The sequence below is a fragment of the Elaeis guineensis genome, chromosome 3 (assembly GCF_000442705.2).
Source record: "Elaeis guineensis isolate ETL-2024a chromosome 3, EG11, whole genome shotgun sequence".
NCBI classification, from domain to species: Eukaryota; Viridiplantae; Streptophyta; class Magnoliopsida; order Arecales; family Arecaceae; genus Elaeis; species Elaeis guineensis.
In genome coordinates this window covers 20,588,214-20,610,296 of record NC_025995.2, presented here as the reverse complement: position 1 = coordinate 20,610,296, position 22,083 = coordinate 20,588,214, and the positions used below count along the sequence as shown (strand labels likewise).

Sequence of the window (22,083 nt, the reverse complement as noted above, 5' to 3'; positions counted from 1 at the left end):
AGCATGTCATCCACGTAGATCTCCATATTCGTCTGATCTGGCCCTCGAAGATTTTATTCACAAGATGTTGATAAATTGCATCTACATTCTTTAGGCCAAAAGGTATAATCTTGTAACAAAAGAGATTTTGATTAGTAATAAAGATAATTTTTTCCTCATCTTTTGGTGCTATCCGAATCTGGTTATATTCGGAGAAGATGTTCATGAAGGCAAGGAGTTCATACTCTGAAGTCGCATCCACCAACTAATCGATTAGAGATAATGGATAGTTGTTCTTCGGATATGCTTTATTCAAGTTGGTGAAGTCGATGCAGATCCACTACTTGCCATTCACTTTTTTCACAGGATTACGTTTGCGATCCAGTTTGCGTAAGTCACTTCCAGGACGAAGTCAGCATTAAGCAATTTGTCTACTTCTTCGGCTATCGCCTTTTGCTACTCAGATGCGAAGCTTCTCTATTTTTATTTCATAGATCGATAGGTTGGTTTAATGCTCAGTCGATATATCATTACTACTGGATCGATGCCCAGCATATCGGCTAGGATCTAAGCGAATATATTTGCATTCTTCTATAAAAAAAAAATATTTTTTAGTTACTTGATCTAGATTTGACCTGATCTGGACTGTATGCTCCTCGTTCCCATCATTTAGTATGATCATCTCGAGGTCTTCCATCGGTTCTCTATATTCTTCAATCAGTTTGTTGTGGATGTCTAGTCCGTCGACCAGATATATCTTAGAAGACCTTGCGCCATAGAGTGCGATGGTGTAACACTGTCTAGCCAGGGCTTGATCTCCTCGAACCTCACCAACTCCAAACTCGATTGAAAATTTCATCTTCAAATGGTATGTGTACACTACAGCTTGAAGTGCGTTAAGTCCGAGATGTCTAATGATGGCATTGTAGGCTGATGGCATCCAAACTACAAGAAAATCAACTTGAGCCATGGATCGTTGGGAGCCTGTCCAGCGACCACCGATAGGGTAATAACTCCTTTGACAGGTATTGCATCACCAATGAACTCCATGAGAGGGAATCTAGTTGCCCTAGCCACTCAAGAGGTATGCTTATTTTGGAGAAAGCAACGTAAAATAACACATCAGCCGAACTTTCATTATCAACTAATATGCGGCATACATCATAGTTTTCTATGTTAAGGGATGCAACCACCACATCATTATGTGGGTATTGAACTCTTTGTGCATCTTCTTCAGTGAAAATAATAGGCTTTTCAGTTCTTCACCTCTTGAAAAGTTCGACGGTTCTTCTTATCCCACTGACACGATGCCCCTTAATTATGGTGTGTATTACTTAAGTTTAGGGTCGATCTCCAGAAGGCTCTCTCTACCATTATCCTGACTGTTGGGGCTCACTTTGCCATTCGTTGCATTGTTCACGTTAGTGGCTAATGAACTGATCCAGGTGCCTATGATGAATGAACTCCTTGATCTCATCTTGGAGTTGGATGCATTCCTCCGTATCGTGACTGTGGTTGTGGTAGTAGAGATAGTACTTGTTTGGATTACACTGACCCGACCTTATCTTCATCCTTTTTGCCCTAGAGAGCTGCTCCCTTATCTCCATCAACACCTGAGTTCGGGGAGTGTTCAGTGGAGTATAGTTCGTGAATCTCCTTGGTGGAAATGCATGTCACCTTCCTTTGAAGGGGCTCTTTTGTCAGTGGTTCTGTAGAGGGGTTCAGGACCTTCGATATTTGGGTAAAGATCGGGAGTACTGTTGATTCTTTCTGTGGCCCTCTTTCGGTAAAAGCTCCTTGATTTCTTCTTCTTTACTTTCTTTGGCACCCATATCCGTCAGGAGCTCATTTTCAAAAGCTTCATCCGCCCTCACGTACTTCTCTGCCTGAGCCAATATTTTGATGAAGTCACGGAGTAGGTCTTCTCCAATGAATACCGAACATCACTCTTCAAGAGTCCGCCCTTTACAACGATCATGGCGACCGACTCATCCAAGTCACAAACTTTTAGCATGATCGCATTGGAACGGCTAAGGTAGGATCAAAATGATTCTCTTTCTTTCTACTTGATATTAATTAGCGAATCCAATTCTTTACGCTGCCTCCTGCTACTGACAAAATGAGTTATGAATAGGCGACTCATCTGATCAAATGAGTGGATCGTCTTAGGCTTTAGGGTCGAGTATCAGTGTCGAGCTATATCCTTTAGAGTGGATGGAAAGGCTCGATACAGGACAGCATCGATGGCCTCGTGGAGAAGCATCACAGTTTTGAAGCTCTCTAAGTGATCTATAGGATCAGTAACCCCATTGTAGCTCTTCAACTGCGGCATCTTGAAGTGGCTGGAGAACTGTTCCTGCATGATTTGGGCACTAAATGGCGGATTTATGTTATAGCCGTCGTCTTGCGTCGGATTCTAGTTATGAAGGGCTTCGATCTACTGATTCGTATCTCGAGTCTGTAGTCAATCTCAGTGTCTCGAGCAGTATAGGCTTCTGAATGCAGCGAGTGGAATCGGCCCGGGATGGAGTCATATCTAAAGCGAGGACTCGAGGATCGCCGCATCCTTCGCTCTGGCTCTTGGAGACGGCTTTGTCGAGTTTGTCCTCCCAACTTAGAGCTTTACAGAGATTTGAGGTTGTTCTAGCAGTGGCCGGCCTGTGGTGCGGGATTTTTTTGCTGTATTGTTTGGATGGCAGCAGTCAAATCCTGAACATGCTGAACCAGCAAATTGAACTGCTTCACGTTGACCACTACTCCCGGCTAAGGATGCAGAGGCAAAGCCTCTGAAGGCAGCACCTGAGCCTACTAATTTGGCAAAATTCTCCACCGATCGGGAGTTGGTGGCATTGAAATGGTGGAAAGATGCTCTTTTGCACAATGCCATAGTGTAGAAACTCTCACTCCTCAAAGATGGGTCTGAACTCTTCTTCTAATGCCAATATGTTGTGACAGATTCTTAGCTCCGATCGGAGTGGATGGAGTTGGTTGAAAATCGCGAGCACGGCGAAACCTACAAAATAAGTCCTAATCGAAATTGGCTCCAGCGAAGATTCTCCAACGGCCAGGTCAGAAAGCTGGAACAGATGAGGAGTGTAAAGGGGGAGAGGGCATGAGTTTTGCATACTTGAAGGGTCCTTTTTTTACCTCTATTTATAGAAAGACGAGAGCCATAAGGAGAAAAATGATGGAAGACCATTATGGCCTTTTGACCATAACACTCCATGATGTCTAATCTGGATTTTGACGGTAGATGTTACCTTATCTGATGCGCAGTCAATCATGCTCAAAGATTGCATGATTTGACGTGACCTCACTTGGCACGTAGCCAGCTATTGGAGTGGCATGGTCTAACGTGAAGTGATATGACTTGGTGGGACTTGTGGGGGTGTTTCCAACTATGGCAACCAGCAATAGTTGAAGGGAATGCAACCTGTGGCTAGAACCGAGGATTGGCAAGAGCTCCTTTGGTCGAAGATGATGTTGGGGTCAGAATCTTTCTTAAATCGATATCCGATGTCTAGGTATTGCTTTGATGCCAGCGATTAAGGACTTACGATCAAAGCAAATATCAGCAGCCAAAACCTAGATCAGCGCGGAAGTTAGGATCGGTGGCCAAAGCGGGATGACAGAGTTTTCCACTAGGTAGCTCCAGTTGAAAGGGTCAATTAGAGAGTAAGGGTCGGTGAGGTCCAAAGTGAGATCCTCCACTGTTTCATTATGTACCGAATGATTTTTTTCAGCAAAATTTTTTCATAGTTCTAGAATGACATATCTACCACTGAGATTGTACTCATTTATCTCCAATTGATACGGTGGCAGCGACCTTGCATTCTCCATCATGGATCCTCCCTGATTCATGTCTTCGGCATGGGTGACATATCACCCCCAACAGAGCCAATTAGTGATGCACAGTTTGATGCCCCCAAAGGCCTAACATGCAATGAAGATTCAGTGCAGGATCGCCATGAACTAGTTCGATACTCCAGATCCACTACTCAGGAGGCTGTTGTGATGTCCCTGGAGTTTGCTGGCTGGCCATAGTGTCCTGCCTTCATCAATGGGGCATGCATAATTAAGTCCATTCCAGTAGTTCCGCAAGCAAAATAAGCTTTATTGCTCTGTTACATATCCTACTCATCATGACACAACATAGACATGGACTAGGTTAGTATGAACCTGTTACGGCATGTGAAATCAGTTCATCTCGATGCTTTTGCCAATCATATCAAACTAGCAAGAGAAATATGATCCAATACCCTCCATGCTAGTCAGAAAATTGCTTTAAGTTCTGCAGTTGCAAAACTTGGTCTGTTATCCTGCAAATATTGAAGTCCGCAAAAGCTTCCGGGAAAACAAAGTGCAGCCTGTTTGCATATAGGTTGGACGGCATAGTCTGAAGTATGGCCAGGTTCATAGGCATCAATGCCTGAGATATGATCAGAAACTTCATTCAAGTCAACAACTTCAGGTTTTGCAGGATATTCTTCATCTAACAATCCCATATGAAGAAAAGCAGCTAGAGAGCAAATTTATTTCCACTGCATGTTATAAAGAAAATTGTAGAAAAATGCACATTAGACTCTACCAGAAACTTGAAAGAACAAAAAAACAAGTTAAAATGCTTCACTTCGATACATGATTCATAAATGGCGCAGAAGCATGGGTTAATTTATGGCCCTAACAAGGTTTAAGAGGGCTTCCTTTTTTGCACATTGTACATACATCATGGTAAATAAATAACAACCATTATAAATCCAATAAACTTTCTGCATGAAAATTGACTTTTTCAATTTTCATACAGAAAGTTTATTGGAATTAGATCACTATCCCAGTCCAAAAAAAAAAACTTTGCTCCATGAATTCAATCATATGCAGCTGTTATTTTGTCATTGTTATGCATTATTCCCTGTACAAAAACAAATAACACCCATTATTTAATTTATTCTACTTCAAACAAGATGCATCCAACGACTTTGACATGGGATATAAAGGCCTGTTAATTTGTACTATAAGATAGGTTAATAACAATTGGGAACCGCCGGCGACCGGCGGCAGCGGCGCGCGGGACGCGCGACCCAGGCCCGCGCGGGACCCGCGACCCAGGCCCACGGCCCAGGCGGGCGGCGGCCCAGGCGCGCGCGGGCCGGCCCAGGCCCAGGCGCGGTCTGCTGGCCCTTTGCCCCGGTCCACCGTGGACCGGGCAGTCCACAGCGGGGCCTGTGGACCGCGTGGGCGTTTTCCACGCGTTTCACGCGGTCCACAGTACTATTCCGTGGACCGATCGCGATCGGACGGCCCAGGGAGAGTGCGGTGACGATCCGACGGTTCAGGAGGTTGATTTGGCTTGTTTAGGAGACCTAAACTTAATCTAATTAGGTTTTAAACCACGTTTAAGGTCTATAAAAGGCCCTGATCGTGAAACAGAGAGAGAGTGGATTCGGATTTGCGCCGTACGAACCCGAGAAGAGAGAGAGGCGAGAGTACTGAGAGAGAAGGAGCAGGAGGCTCCTGGACAGCGGTCGCCAGGCACTTCAGTATTAAGAGGAGGCTTTTATTTAGGAATTAGTTATTATGATTTTTTTTTTTTTTTTTTTTTTTTTTTTTTTTTTTTTTTTTTTTTTTTTTTTTTTTTTTTTTTTTTTTTTTTTTTATTTAGGTATATTGTTATTATTGATATTTGAATTATGGCACAAATGGAGCTTACTAGTGGAGTGAATTGCAGACATGCATGGTTGTCTAAGCTCGTGCAATGCAGTTATAGAACTCACTACTTTAATGGTTCTGAGATCATCCCTCCTCAAGAAGCTTATCATGCTCGCAAATCTCCATCACTGCAGTAAAAGGCATCTAATGTCTAAATCTAAAACGATACCAGATATTGATGTTTTTTTTAAAAAAAAGACCAAACAAGAAGATCATGGCAATAGGATTTGGGATGCAGGGCATGGATCCCTGTGCCCTTGCATAATCTGCTACATGAGCTACACCCCATTAATCAAGGATAAATAATTGACCAAGTGCAAAATGCTACACTTGAATTTACCTGAGGATAGGAAAGTTGCCAACTGGCTCAGCTGGTAAAAGTCACTGGGTGTTGGATAGCAGTGAGCTGGGTTTTAATCCCACACTCAATCCGATTTCAGACGAGCTTTTTCCTGTCTTAGCCCTGCAAAAAGAAAGAAAAAGTTCTCAGGAAGGTGTTCCTAAATTGATGAAGAGTACTAGGAGAATTATTGTCGACAAGAAATTGTTTAAAAGCTAATTTTATAATATATAAGCTGACAAGCAGTGAGGGAAAAAGTCTTGGCATTACCCTATAAGGCTTATAGTGAGAGGTCACTAATGCTTGCATATGAATCATAGCAACACTAGAGATATTATTTGGTAACTTCAATAAAATTTCAGTTTTTCTTCTCTGAACCAAATACTAGTTCTAATCATTTATTCACCCATATCATTGAAACTCAGGCATTATTAGTGCTGATCAACATGCAGATTGAATTACTGCAACCAAGTTAGCAGCTAGGATAGATACCACAGTAATAAGGACTACATAGAAACAGAGCAGTAGCTGCCCCATCAACTTTTAGAATCAAGCTTGACACAGTTTCGAGTCTTAGGGTAGCCATTTTTGTGTAAAACACTGAAGACTAGATCTGTCCCAACTGTGCCTTTTTAGGACCTCGAATTGTAGAGAAGAACATAACTAGGTAATGACGTATTTATATGCATGTCTTCCAAGATTATGTTATTCAAAGAAAGCTTATTTTTGATGCATTTATCAAAAAAATGTAATTGAGGTAAGAGACATATAACAGATGATAAAACATTTAACGTGGACCAAAAGAAAACCGACAACATAAGTAAAATATCTCATAAATGGATTTCATCCATCAGAACTTAACATACAACCAAACATATCTACCAACTTTCGCTTTTTAAGTTAATTTCATGTCCTTCAAGAATGATTTATTTGGTAGAGCTGGCAGCGAAGAATAGCATAAGGTAGCAAACCCTTCAAACTTTAGTTTATAAGACACTGAGCTCTTGCCAAATCAAAATCTTTACATAAATGAGTCCTCCAAGCATCAATACTAGTAGAGTACAAGCAAAGCAACCAATGCAGCATCACATTTCTATTTCCATCTATAAATAAGAAATTAAATTATGATTCCAAATCTTTAAGAAAAATAAAGTTAAACCAGACATTGCCACAACCCCAAGGTCTAGATTCTAAGCTCAGGAGGGAACGATGTAAGAAATAGCTCACAGGGACAGTATTCCCTCTGTGTTCTTGCCCTACCGTGCTGGTAGCTTGCCACAGAGGCCTCCAGTAGAGACGCATTGCTCTCACTGGATCGTGGGAAACATCTGATGGGTTTAGGGTTTTGATTTCCGGCCAAGATTGATGGGAGCCATTGATGGTGGAAAACGTCTGGGTTTAGGGTTTATGGTTTTGATTTCCACCACAGTTGTTTCGGATTAGCTGGTCCAAAGAGAACAGCCAACTGCGTTAAAATGGATTGCGCTAACCAACACGTGTAAAAATTTAACATTCTTGCTCAGTTCATCCTTGAGCTGAAAATGGTTTGGTCAGCTCGATTTTAAATAATTTTTAAAATAAAATTGATATTTTAATTTAAAATTAAATATTTAACTAAATATAATCAATTTTTATTGACTGATTCGATTTCTACACGTAGCTTCTCAAATATTTGAATGATTTGGGTAATTTTTTGATTTAAATAAATTGATCATTTTGATTTTTATTTTATATTTTTTTATTATAATTTATAATGAAATTAAATTTAATATAAATTAAATTAAAATAAATTAAATTAATATTTTAAATTTTAAATTTATATAAAATATACAATATAATTTTAAATATATATAATATAAATATATGAGTATGAAATATGGATATATATATAAATATATAAAATAAAATTTTTTAATTTTGATTTATGGGTTTGATTCGATTTCAATGAATTATATAAATAGATAAATCAATAATTAAATTAAAATATTAATTTTTATATTTTATCCAATTGAATCGGACCAATAAAATTGTCAAATCTCTATATTTAATTCGATTTGGAGCGAATTATATCGTGATCGAATTAAACGATTCAGATGGTCTAATCAAAATTTTTTGCACCCCGAGCCTCTCCCACGCAAATTATAAACCATACACATCTCTTCGCATCTGATCGTCGCTTATACTCGGCGCATTTGTTCTCCCTTTCTGTTCCCAACTTGCCGCCCTGCTTCATCTCGCCGGATTCCTCCCCCTTGTCCGGCGATATGACGAGGCTCGTCGCGCGGGCGTTCGTCCTCGCCTCCAGATCTGCTCTTCGTCCTCCGCCGACGATCTCGGCCGCTCTCCGGTCGCCGCGGCCGGCGGCGGCTCCGACCGTCACGTCTCCTCTAACTCGTCCGGTTATCCCTCAGCCGTCGTTCTTTTCCAATGGTCCAGGGAACGGTTTCGTGGCTTCGTTGCGGGAATCGCGCCTCGCGGGGCCTCTCAGAGGGTTCCTTGCGAACTCTAATAGGGGGTACCGGAAGCCGAGGCGGAGGCCGGCGGCGAGGAGGCGGGCGCCAAAGGAGAAGCCTTTGGAGCTCGATGTCAAGATCTGTATCGAAGAAGAGTTGCCCGACGATCCGGAAATCATGGTAATTAAGGGTTTTCTTTCGTTGTTTCCAAGTAGCGCTGTATTTCATGGCATATCTGGCATCTTGGTTCGCTTCTCCTCATCTGGTGATCGGTTTCGAGTGTCCAGGGGATTATGGAAAAGAAAACAAGAAACCAAGTTTTGAATTTTTGTTCTTAGAATTACTGGACTGGTAGCTATAATTCGTTCCTAGGATCGTTCTTTAATGAAATCCTAGAAGTTCTTGCAAAATATAGGATTTTGTAGCAATTTCTTGGTGTTTTCATGGTGACAGCTTAATAAAAAAAAAAATTATAAAGTCCTCGAATAAATTAGTATTTAGAGTTTAAGCACCCGATTACTTTATGAATCGAGTTAAACCAAGGAATAAATTTGTATTTAGAGTTTAAGCACCCGATTACGTTTATGAATCGAGTTAAACCAAGCAATTTTTTTAAAAGTAAATTGATATACAGATCAGAGAGTTTGTGAGATATTAAGGGATCAAGTATTAAGAAAATTCAATAAAGAGTTAAGTTTAGAATATAAATATTTTTTCTTTGAGCACTTCTAATTCCTTGTACCAACATCAAAGAAGAATTTATTTTCTTATGAGCTAATTAGGATAACTATACGTTTCTTCATAAAATAAATCATTTTATAGAACAAAAAAATATTTTCAAGAATTTCATGCTGAGTAATCGAGCCTCTTTGCCTAAGCAAGCATTGAGTTTCGCATCAAAAGTATGAAGGACAAAAAAGCTTTGTTGTAAAGCTAGTCTTAACTCATAGTCTGTTTGATTCGAGCTACTAAGTTCGAAGGGTATTTTATATCTAGTGTCCTAAAGTCATCTAATTCCAAAGTCATTGGCTGAAAACTTGCTACATGGGTCAGACAGAAAGCTTAAAGGATCAAGATACTCAATAGCAGTACAACATTAAAAAAAAAGTCAATAAATAAAAGACAGAAGTAACAATATACTTGTCCATATGAAAGTAGATGATTTAGAGATAAAGATAGGGGTAATTTAGAAAAAGTTCAGAAAAAGGTTCAAAGTTCTTATTTAATTTTCATATTAGTTTAGTACTAATATCCTGATGGCATACCTCACTCTTGTTCTACTGAACATCAGTAGCCTTTTTGAAAATTGCCTGGTAAAATTTAAAACTCTAACCTAAACAGTATTTAGTCCTAAATCCTTTCTTTATTCGAAGACGAGCAAAGTTCAAGTTGGGAGATGTGATCAGTGCATTAAATGTGACATAAAAAGTATTAAAATTTTTATTATTTAATCTTTATTATTTATTATTTAATATTTTTTATGCTCTTTTTCAGAAATAATTAATTATGAAGACTTAATCGCAAACCAACAAGTAACGGCTCTTTAATACATGTAGATGAAGTTTGAATCTAAATTCAGGTCTGTTGGGTGCATGACACACGAAGATACATAGATGCATGGCAGAAATCCTATGAACAAGAAATCCTATGAACAAAAGAAAAAAAGAAAGGAAAAAAAAAGAAGAAACATGATTTCATACGGGATCCATGGCTCTTAAAAGAGAGAGAGAAGTTGTTGTGAAGAGGAGAGTTATAACGTGGGTCCCATGGATTTTAAAGAAAAAAAGGCTCACAGTTGTTTGAAGGGACGTCTGAGATTCAGAGTGGGTCCAAATGGGCGTGGTAGTGTTTGAAGGTGGGAGTGGGTGGATAGGTTTCATGTGGGCGTGGGTGCAAGTGTGGATGCGATTGGGTGGGAGCTCACACGGGTGCACGAGATTCAAATTCGAACACTGAAGCGGCTTCATGCGAGCGCCTGGAATGCGAGACGCCGCCTGAGATTTGGACACGTCTAAGACGCACGATGCAACAGCGGCCAGAGTTTTAAAACAAGAAGAAATCCGTGAGTAGCCAGAGTTGAGTACGGCTAGGACTTGAGGATTATGAAGGCTATAAAAGGGGGTCCAAAGAGGAGAAAAAAGAATAAAAATTGAGAAAAAATTATAGAGAAAAAGAGAGAGGAAGAAGGGAGCGGCTCTACACACGGATAACATTCTTTGTCTTCAAGCGAGTAGATGAAGTACTTAAATCTAGATTTATATTTTATTTTTTGATCTTATTGTGTATTTTTTTTTATGAACTAATCATGCCAATGATTTTCGACAACGGCATCAAAATTTGATCGCTATCGTGGACAATTAAAAATAAAATCTAACTCAAACTATATAAATAGGATGAGTTGGGATCGTATTCTCAGGGATCAAAGGACTGAGTTGAGTTCAAATTAGAAAATAAAGTGAAGAATTAAAATTTTAGAATTTTGAAAAGATAAAAGCAACAAATTTGATAGAAATAAAGTTAAAAAAAATCAAGTAAAAGAAAGTACCTCAAATTTTCGAATCCATCTTTTTATCATAGATTGTATTTTAGTTAAAGCAATCTATATCAATAAAAACTATAAGCTTTAGTGATTGAAAAAAATAAATTCATGATTAAATTCTGAGCATAACTTATCTCGCTGAGCACGAATCGTATCCTTAGATCATGACTCATCTTCACGTAGTCATAAATTATTCAAAAATCTATCTCATGAAACAATAAAAATTACTATTTAAGCATATGAATAAAATCACAAAAACTATTCATGTTTGCTAAATATTCAATATTATTCAAAAATAAAGAAGTATTACAACGTTCAAATAGTTGATTGTATAATAAAAAAAATACGATAAGATCAGAAAATAAAAACAAATCTGAATTAAAGAATTTCATTTACTCTCTTGAAGATGAAGACTGCTATCTGCGCATAGAGCTGCTCCCTTCTTCCTCTCTCATTTTCTTTATAATTTTCTCTCAATTTTTGTTCTTCTTTTTCTCTTTTCCCTGGACCCCTTTTTATAGCCTTCATAATCCTTCAAGTCCTAGCCATACTCAACTCCTAGCTACTCATGGATTCCTTTTTGTTTAAAATCTGGCTGTTGTTGCATCGCGCGTCTTAGGCATCCAAATCCCAGACGACGTCTCATATTCCAGGCACTCGCATGAAGCCGCTTCAGCATCCGAATTTGAATCCCCTGCGCTCGCTATGAGCTCCGCACCCAATCGCATCCAAGCGCTCGCGCCCATATGAAACCCATGCACCCACTCCCGCCTTCAAACACTACCACACCCACTTGGACCCAGACACTGAATCTCAGGCATCTCTCTAAACAATCGTGAGCTTTCTTTCTTTAAAATCCATGGGACCCACCTCATAACTCTCCTCTTCATAACAACTCTCTCTCTCTTTTAAGAGCCATGGATCCTGCATGAAATCATGTTTCTTCTTTTTTTCTTTTTCTTTTTTTTTTCTTTTGTTTATTGGATTTCTGCCACGCATCATGTATCTTCATGTGTCATGCACCTAATAGGCCTAAATTTGCATTCGAGCTTTATTTGCACGTGTTGAAGGGCCATTACTTATTGGTTTGTGTTTAATTCTTCATAATTAATTATTTCTGAAAAAGAGCATAAAAAATATCAAATACTAAATAATAAAGATTTTAATATTTTTTATGTCACATTTAATGCATTGATCACAGCTTCTCTCTGACAAAATATTTGCTAGGGGAAGTTCTTTATTTAGTTTGTTTGCCAGATAGCTTAAGGTTTCTTGCTCCTGTTGTTGGATTTTTTGTGACTCTTCATAATCTGTGTTTATGCCAAGATCGGAGGACATTTGAGTTCTGTCTAAGATCTACTCCATTTGTGTTCAGCAGTGTTTGGGCAAGTATGAAAGTTATGTCGCTGAACTATATAAGGAGGATAATGGAGCAACTTGTATTATTTCCCATTATAATGTTATGCCAGACTTATTTGGTTATGTTGGAAAATTGCCTACCTTTGTTCTGAGTTGCATAGATATTCAAACAGGAGGTTGGAAATATGTGGGTCCATCAAAATTAGTAAATTTTCAGGTGAATAGACAATCTGCATTGGAAGTGTGTAAGGCATTCTTTTGATGCATGTAATTGTCAGGTTTTTTGGTGCTGACTTGTTCAATAATTGAGATCATCTCTTATTCCTTCTTCTCTAACTACCTAATGGTTCAATTGCAGTTATATTACACGGACTATGTGTGCACATCATGTTTACTCCTTTGTATATCCAAATCTAAGTGCTATGCTTGTCTTGAATACTTTGTTGAGGACATAATCATTTGTCACTTTTTGGCATTGTCTCTGATGATTTTCTCTAATACTGCAAGTGGAGCCTCTTGTTTTCATTTGCGTATAGCATGTTCACTTATTTGATTGACATCTGTCTTATGCGACATCTGTGCAGGCCATTGCAGAGACACTGAGTTTGGATGTTCCCATGGCAATGAATGTTGCATTTGATAATATCGGAGCCTCGGAATACAAAAGCAGGGAAGCTTCTATAAACGACGTAAATAAATACGAAAAGATTGAATTGTCATATTGCTTTGCAATGATGATTTTATCCAAAAACTAAACAAAGACTGGAGAGATGAGGACCATGCTACCGATGTTCTTTCTATGTCACAGCATATTCCTGAACTTGATCTTCCTATGGTAAGGAATATCCCCAAGTTGTAGGCCTATCTTCATGTTTGTGCTTGACTTATGTTCCACTTATTTAACATTCTTCTTTTATTTCTGCAGCTGTTATTAGGAGACATAGTAATTTCTGTTGAAACAGCTGCAAGACAAGCAGAGGAGAGAGGTCATGCACTTCTTGACGAGATAAGAATCCTCATGGTTGGTTCCTCAGCCTATCCAGCATATCTTTTGCATTTATTTTGACTTTCATTTGAGTGGATTATGCATTTTTATTTTAACACTATAAATCATCATTTTGTTGAGTATCTTTCACATTTTCTGATTATGTTGATTTCCTACATGTTGGTTTTCTTATATATCATTTACCTCCCATCATTTTGTATGTGTTCCATTTTGTAATCTTCTAGTACCCATATATGGAGCTAAACTTCAGGTCCTCAGCCATTAACACATGAAAACAAGGCCACTAATAAATATAGAATGTAATGACAATGTCTGATCAAAAGATAGATAATCAAGATAGACCTATGGTTGTATGCGTCAAAGATTCAGGAAGCCTTCGTGAGGACAGGGTTCCTGTCTGCATGGTAGAGCTGGGAAAGAGAGGGTGGAGTGTGAGAAGTTGGATGAAAGTTATGAAAAGAACTTCAAGAAGCTTGAAGGATAAATTTATTTTTTGATAAGAATAATGATCAAAGAAGGACTTCGTGTAAGCTACAAAGGTTTCTTTATTGTGGTTTGTGTCACATAGTCAACCCAGTACTTGCATTCCTATAAATCAATAATTTATGGCATCATTATTCTTGCAGTGGTTTATGCAAACGTATTACCATTAGCATCTTTTCCGATTTGATTGCACAGATTATAGTTGAAGCTATTAAATCCAAGACACAGTAACTGGCTAACTGCTTCATGTTAATTAGGTTCATGGCTTATTGCATCTTCTGGGCTTTGATCATGAGATTAGTGATGAGGCAGAAGCAGAAATGGAGAAGGAAGAGGAACTGATTCTGAAGAATCTTGAATGGAAGGGAAAAGGTCTAATAAAGAGTGCATATGATGCCGTAGCTGATGAAGTCCTTCAAGCAGAAAGTTCAACGGTAAACTGTTGTTACTACATGTTTCACCAATCCAGACTTTCAGCATTACCACATGAGCATTCTTTAGTACACTTTGAGGCAAGATTTTGTAAAAAGTCCTGGCAGTTTGAGAAATTTTACAGAAGCTGTCAAGAATATCAAGCAAGAAGGTGGTCTTGATTTTTATTAACTAACATTCAGCTATATCTTTGTGATTTCATCTTGATCAACACAAATTACAAAAAGCAGAAATAAATTAAATTTTCTGTTGGAAAATATCTTTGAGGAGTATGAATCCATGATCCATCATATCCAAAATCTACGGTTAACCTGCAGGCCTAAAGAGAGGCAAATAGGAGGCAGAAGTAGAAACGAAACAAAATCAAAGAATTCTATTAACTGCAAGTTCTGTTTTTCATCAGTCCATATGAAATCCAGACCCTTAGCATCTGCCTTATCTCTTAATGTACCAATAAGCATCTAAAACTAAATGATAGGTGTCCCATAGCCTTGTCCAATGAGATTAAAAAAGAAAAAATTAAGAAAATCTAATAATATTGCAAGGATCATATCACTTTGGAATGATAATTCCAGGTACAATTGGTTACCTCTACTTCAGTTTTATGTTTTCAAGTTTAACAAGGATGATAACTATTCTATGCAAGGTTTTAAATCCTATTGTATCCCGTTTCGCTATGGAACGGGATGCGCCGCTATTCCGCCTTGTTCTGACACTTGGGACTGTGGTTGTCTTAAGATGTGCCGATCTGGATGTTAGGATAATGGTAGAATGATCTTGTCCCGACACTTAGGATTCTATGTGCCTTGTTCAATGTAATGATGCGAAGTAGCTAAATGTATTATTCTTTTTGAAGTAGCCTTATTCACTTTCTGCCATGTTGTCATCTTTTAAAACCATCAAGGAGTTTCAAGGCTTTTTCAGCCAATTCTGTCTATTCCTTATCTAGTCAGAGTCCACTTTTTTGAACATTTAATTCAGAACATATATTAGGTGTCATCCTTCGCATGGGGTTGGACAAATTAGCATTTTGTTGTTTAACCATGAGGTCTAAGGTTGAAATCCTTCCTCCAACATTATTATCTTTTTAAATATATTTTTATTTTTACTCTAAAATGTAAAAATTGCATGCTTTTGACATGCTGTGTTTTAGTGCATACAAATATCAATATTTGACCAAAAATGTCCCAATTTGTTGCCTGCAATTTTTTCTTGGATGAAAACTTTATAACATCTATTTCATTTTAGGCTCCTTTTCTTCTTTTTGGCTTTAGGTTAGACAATCCTTGGGCACATTTTGTATCATATTCAATCCAGCACGTAAGTGCAAGATTCTAACAAAGGTTCTGCACTTGACACACTCATCAAAATTTTGCTTAGTGAAGGGATGATTAAGCCATCATTGTTGAGGGAGAGTTAAGCAATGATCTTTAGACTAAAAGTAGGTTGGAATTAACGTGAACACCTTACTTTTTAGAATAATTCTGTATTTGCAGAAGCTGCTTTATCTTGACATGTCTGAGAGGGTTTCATCTACCTCACAACCTTATTGGTTTGAAGCAACAAGAATCATGCAAATATTGTCAAGGCACTGCCAGATATGCTTGAAATCATCCCCTCTGGAACTTCAAAATGTTGTGGGGTAAAAGTGCTGCTGGATCACCTTGGAATTACCACAAAGAGGTGCGAATTACCTTCTTTTACCCCCTTTATCTCTAATTCCTCTAGTAATATCCCTTGTCTAATAAAACTTCAAATGCGGCATTAGATTATGTTTAATATGTTTATTATTGGATGCCTCCTTTGCAAGATCATCTATGTTGCTAATATTATGTTGAGGAGACTAGCATATATTGCTGGCATTTGAGCATTGTTATATTTTCCCAGTCCTAAATGTTGGGAATTCTATGTGCCTTTAATGTGTGCTCTTTGCCATTCTTTCTAGTATCTTTTAGCTGACATTTTACACAATCTCTAATTTCCAACAGAGAACCTTGTATCCTAGAACAAAAAACAATGATTTAGCTTCTTTTTTATCCAATTTGCTCTCTCCAAAATTCTATTTTCAGTTCTAAAATCTATTAGACATCACCCTTTCTTTCAAGGTGACAAAGCTGACTTAATTTTTGACCAGATCATGATCTGGCGATGGAGAAAATGATATTGAGATGCTACAGCTAGCATCGCTGGGCATTGCACCTGGAAATGGGTCGGATAGGGCTAAAGCTGTGGCAGATGTGATTGGAGCTACCAATTACCAGGATGGTGCTGCAGAAGCTGTATAACTCTGTGACATAAATCCTAGCATAAGATGTCGGAGGGTCATGCCATTTTTTTCGCTAGCGAGATATATCGTGGCATTTAACCATGCTTCAATTTTTGTATGCTAAATGGAATGATTGTAGCAGGAGAAAGAGCAAAAGAGAACTTTTTTATTGGTTGAACCTCGAGTCATTTGAGCTCTGTGGAAAATTAACTATTATTTGGAGCTAAGAGTTGTTATCAAGTTTTTTTTTTTTCTTTTTGGCAAAAGTAGAAAAGGAAATGGAAATATTGAGCATTGAAAGACATATTTGCAAACAGGCAGTTAAACAAAGCTTATTTGCGATCGTGCAATATTCTACAGATTAGATATCAATTTTTTTCTGTTTGAGATGCCACTTTACCGAAAAGAATTTGTTATAATTATGATAAAACCCAATGAATACGGTGTGATGTTTGGAGAAATGGTCTAGTCCTCTGCGGCAACCTGAACAAATGGCTCTTTATTCATAGGACTATTACACAAGAGAAAAAGGAGCATGACAAATTTGCTACCTAACTTCTATCAAATAGATTTTTTTTTTTTTTTTTTTGGGGGGGGGGGGTCATGAAATCAGGCGAGATATCTTCTTCATATTCTACAATTAGTACTTGGAAAAAAAGGTTTTACAGGTTCTTATTCACAGGTATGGGAGGTGGTTTGCTAATAGTTAGAGGGCTATTGCTGCTTCTCCTGGCAACTAGGGAAGAACAGGAACCCCTGGTAGTTTTCTTTGCTATTGTCTTGTTATAAGGCCCAGGTGTATAGAATGACTTTTGGCTTGCATCCAAATTTCCTGCATAGCTCTTGCATGGCTTCATCTTCTTCTTGTAAGGGATCTCTTTCTTGGCAAGATCCTCTATGCATCTAGCATCAGACAGGGAAGTAAAGGACTGGGATTTCCCTTGATAGTATTTAGAGAGCCCTCTCCTGCAGACACCCAGAATCTCATCTTAATTACTCAAAGTAAACAAAATGTGTCATTCAGTAAATGGACCAATCATGAAATTAACAATAAGAAAAATGGAAAAAAAACACTCATCCTATTAGGCTTCAGGAAGGTATCAACCTTACAGTTTTAGTAGGAAAAGAAAGCTAAATTATGTACTAAGATTTAATTTAATTTTGGAGAAGATTTTTTTTTTTTTTTTTTTTTTAAGGAACGCTAACATGGATCAGGTAGAAACTTTGATGGACTTATTGATTATCATATCTTTTCCAAATCTTTTATGTTGTTGCTTGGACTTTTGCATTGCTACATAAACCAGAAAAAAAAAAAAAAAAAAAAAAAAAACAAAGCTGATTCTGATTTATACTTGGACTCACTTGATAGGAAGCTGAGCCATGAGAGAAGATAACTGAAAAACAGGCCATCTGAATCCAATTTCGATGCATTCGATGATGGTGAGAATGGCGTGGGTGATGAGGAAGTTGCATCATCTGTGAGATCAGATGAAGATGAGGACGTGGAGTCGCCGGAATCAGCAGTTGAGAGACTTGCAGATTCACAGAGCTCATCGGCATCTTCGGCTCGTGGGGATGAGACTTTTCGAAACATTTCCTTGAGACCTTCACCCATGCTTTGGAACCTCAACAGAAGAAGAAGTCTTCGGATAATCTCTGAAGCTTGAAGGAGGAAAATAGGAAACAAAAAAAGTTCCCTGGCTCAAATCAATTAGCCCTTGCATGGATGGTCCAATATATATATATACTGCTTACAACTTGAAGCCAAGGAACATTTCTGTGTGCTGTAAGAATACTTAATTTTTAAATGAGATGGCCCTCGATATTTTAGAACATTTGTGCCCCATTCCACTGCTCTCCCGAGAAGTACGTAATTAGATGTTTCCGCGTTAGAACAAGCAACTACAAGATTCCATCTTGATAAAGTCCAAACCATTTGTTGTGGGTGAGGACACGGAGCATCTTAAACATGTCACTCTCCCCCGGGGACAGCCTAACAAATTAATATATAATTATATTTTATAATGAGATAATAGCTAATGGGTGTGAATGTGGACGTGAGTGCTTGGTGATAGGGCAAAAAGATGAGATAGTGGGTTACAGAAAGAAAATGCTTTGAGACCCATCTCCAATACCAAAACAGGCTCTATTGTTACATGTCCAAGGATGCCACAAATCATGGCGTGTAGGGTTTTTGTCTATGGAGCCGATGGTAGCAATCGAATCGGATTACATATATGATAAATCAAAAATCTATCAATTCGAATAAATAAATAGGTCAAAAATTCAAATTCGATTATGGCCAATTTATTAATAAGTTATCTAACCTATGCTATAATTGATTCGATTAAGCTAAAAAAGTTAAATGGTTAAATGATCCATTGGGCCCTCCATTTGGAGCCACCATTCAAAGCCATGGCACTATTCTTATAAAAAGTTTAGAAGGAACCAAGAACGAGGTATGGTTAATAATGATACACTATGCCATTTGTCTTTCTCTTTTAATTAAAGATTCGATATTATCACCTTCTCTTTGGTGTTTGTACGACGTGGTCCCACCAATGGTATTATGGGGAGAGGGGATAAGGAGGGATGGGTCGGTGGGGTTGTGGCAATGGATAAGACCTAAGCCTTCATCCATATCCTAATCCACTATCTTTATTCCTTATAGCCAATGGATAATTATTAAACTAGCTAGCTCCTCTACCGCATTCCAAGGGACAAATTTGAGGCTGTCTCTCTTTCCCAATGGAGTCATATTTTTTTGTGATCTATGTTGTGTGGGACATAGTGATGAGGACATGCACCGTCTTCATGTGTGGAGGAGTCGCAAGGGAAGGTATGAGAATTATGGAAAGAAAAGCATGAGATGTTAAAGAAACGTGCAGGATAACAACAACATTCCTTGCAGAAAAGAATTTTATACAACTTGTCAAAAGAAGGCTTGGCATCCTACTTTGGGAAAATGAAAAATTATAGCCTTTTTCTTTTCTCTCAGCATAACTTTTTAAGTAACATGGAAGTGGGATGTGTTAAATATGTCTTGAGTTTACAAGCACTAAAGAGGCAAAAAGGAATGGTACCAAAAACAAGAAAGCAAAAAGAATTTTTTTTGGTCAGTGAAGTGATTGAAGCAAGCAAAGTGAAGGGAAAAACACTCCCTCCAGCCACCATCCTTGTTTTGTTTAGGCTGTACAATTAGTCGGCCAGAGGTGCAGGTAGACCAACTTGATTACTGTAGGATACTAGTTCGAATCCAAATTAACTTATTCTATTATACATATCTTTCATAACTTGAAAGAAAAAAGATAATTGAGTATTTAAGAGATTGAATGAATTGGATTCAGGGTTTGCGATAAAATATTTTACTCTGCAATTTTCAGTTTTCTATAATAAAATTTTTACATTATCTCTACTCTTGGATATAAGTTAATAGATTAAACCACATAAATATCGTATGTTCTTGTTTTTTCTTTTTTTTTTCTTTTTATTTCATTATTCTCTGTACCTGACTCAATAGTAAGTTATAGTAAATCAAGCTAACAAGAGATTTTTGATTGCCCACTAAATGAAGTTGATATTTGCACTTTGATTCCAAAACATGCTAGATAACCATCACAAGGAGGCTAATTGGCACCTTCAACTTTTCAGGTATTGTATGCTAATTTCTACCAACCATCTGCTATAAAAATTTTACTGTCTGATGAGACATGACGTAGGGTCCTCTCAAATTATATCGTCGAATCACAAGCTTAGGGAATGGAAGAAACACTTGGCCCCTCAAAAACTATTATGTGTCACTACATAAGCTGGATAAGCAAAGGTCCACAGACACTATCAATATTAAAATCTACCAAATCCTAGAGGCAGCGCAAGCTTGGTGTCGGATGTTGGAAGCCCTTCTCTTTCAAAAAAATATAATGAAATGACAACTAGTGCAAATATGAGGACCAGCGGATAAGTCATCTTAGAATGGTGGACTTCTCCTTCCTCACTACCTAATGGCTTTTGGTCCGGTCTGGAGAAAGAGAAGGTGCTGGAAGAACTTAGAAATATTGACATTGGTCGGTCTGGTGGGTCCCATCTGAAGGCTGACAAGGGAAAGAAGAAGGAATGGGAGAAGATGAGAAAGTTGACGATGGCACGAGTCATGGAGATCTTTTCGTGAGAAGTTCTCTCCTTGGATGGGCAAGGCGTAGGAATCCGGCGCCACATGAAAGAATGAAAGAAAGAAAGAGCCCAACCTTATCTTCAAACGTGCGTGCACGTGACTTGTGCTTCTAGTTTCATGACTGGGTCAGGTTTGGAGATTCCTGTAGGAATTGGATCTGTTGACTTATCCAGTTTAAGTCGCAATCTAAATCCTAGCGTGTAGATCTGTCGGCAAGAAAAAAAATTTATAAAAATATTTTTTTCCCTTACCCATATGAGTTGGACTAGGAGGGGTACTGGGTTTATATGGGTAATGCTCAAATAGAGGTAACAATTTTAGCTAACTCTCTTGAAATCTGACCCAATCCGGTTCAAATAGGATGGTTTTTAATTGATCCGATTGGAATCCCGAACGGATATGGATAAGATTCTAAAAAAAAATATCAAAACATGTTTAAATTAAGTACGGATAATTGTATGCTCCGATCCAAACCCGATCTGATATAATCTTAGCATATATCCCCATTCAAAATTTTAATAATTTTATATTATTCATATGTAATCGATCTGATCCGGATCCGATCAATTCCTTTTATGTACCCAACTCAATCCGATCGATATGTCTACTTGATTTGATCCGATTCGATTCGAGACGGATATGGACACGAGGTTTTTATTTATAGGACGAGTATGGATATAGACCGATTTGACCCACACCCGACTATTGCTATCCCTACGATCAAATTGATTTTCTTGTCCATCCAGCAGGACATTTAGTTCGGATCCTACCAAATTATCCAAACAGGCCTAAAATCGGGGGAGAAAAAAATCTTATCCGGGTTGGATTGGAGTCTATCAAAATTGGACTAAATGCCTGCAAAGCCCTAATCAGGAGTTGTGTTCGGATGGCCTACTCTGTGTGCAGGTTTTAGGATCTTGTTTTGGATAGATGTTGGGCGGGACTTCAAGCTGAATTTGGTTACCACCTCTCTTCTATTATAGCAGTAATATAGATCTAAATGATCTAACCTAATGATAGCCAATCCATATTGAACGGTAGGCTTTCTAGTTGATTAATTATGAGCAAAAGATCCGAACCAGTAATCCCAGTCAACTAACTTGCCCGAGCTTTTAGGTGGGCTGCTGATCCAACTAAACCATCACTGAAACCTGGCTTCTGAAACCACCCTATGAAAGTATGTTTGACATTTAAATTATGTTTCATATCTGCATAATTTTTATTAATATCTTGAAAGATATGTTTCGCTTGCTTTGTCTTTATTGTTGTGTTAAAAGATAAACAACCTGCTCAAGCCATTGATCTTCTCAGATGAATGGACAATTATCAAACAAAATTCAAAGAATCCT

The 22,083-nt window shown here is 38.1% G+C and overlaps 1 protein-coding gene, 1 long non-coding RNA gene and 1 other non-coding gene across 3 annotated transcripts; 1 reads left to right on the top strand and 2 right to left on the bottom strand.

Moving 5' to 3' along the window:
* Positions 1–3,760: 3,760 nt before the first annotated feature.
* On the bottom strand, positions 3,761–7,410 carry LOC109505680 (uncharacterized). The gene is made up of 4 exons (XR_003800461.2): positions 7,286–7,410; positions 6,026–6,148; positions 5,751–5,813; positions 3,761–4,520 (listed from the first exon to the last, which is right to left on the bottom strand). It is a non-coding gene; the product is annotated as an uncharacterized lncRNA (long non-coding RNA).
* Positions 7,411–8,168: 758 nt separating this feature from the next.
* On the top strand, positions 8,169–14,554 carry LOC105042234 (endoribonuclease YBEY, chloroplastic). Its single transcript, XM_073253725.1, is given in 7 exon segments — positions 8,169–8,658; positions 12,961–13,093; positions 13,096–13,211; positions 13,302–13,397; positions 14,123–14,294; positions 14,297–14,346; positions 14,348–14,554. Coding segments are annotated over 7 exon segments (1,047 nt in total). The 5' UTR covers positions 8,169–8,289; the 3' UTR covers positions 14,459–14,554.
* Positions 14,555–17,037: 2,483 nt separating this feature from the next.
* On the bottom strand, positions 17,038–18,300 carry LOC105042235 (uncharacterized). The gene is made up of 2 exons (XR_012139651.1): positions 17,926–18,300; positions 17,038–17,529 (listed from the first exon to the last, which is right to left on the bottom strand). It is a non-coding gene; the product is annotated as an uncharacterized protein (transcript).
* Between the last annotated feature and the right edge of the window lie 3,783 nt (positions 18,301–22,083).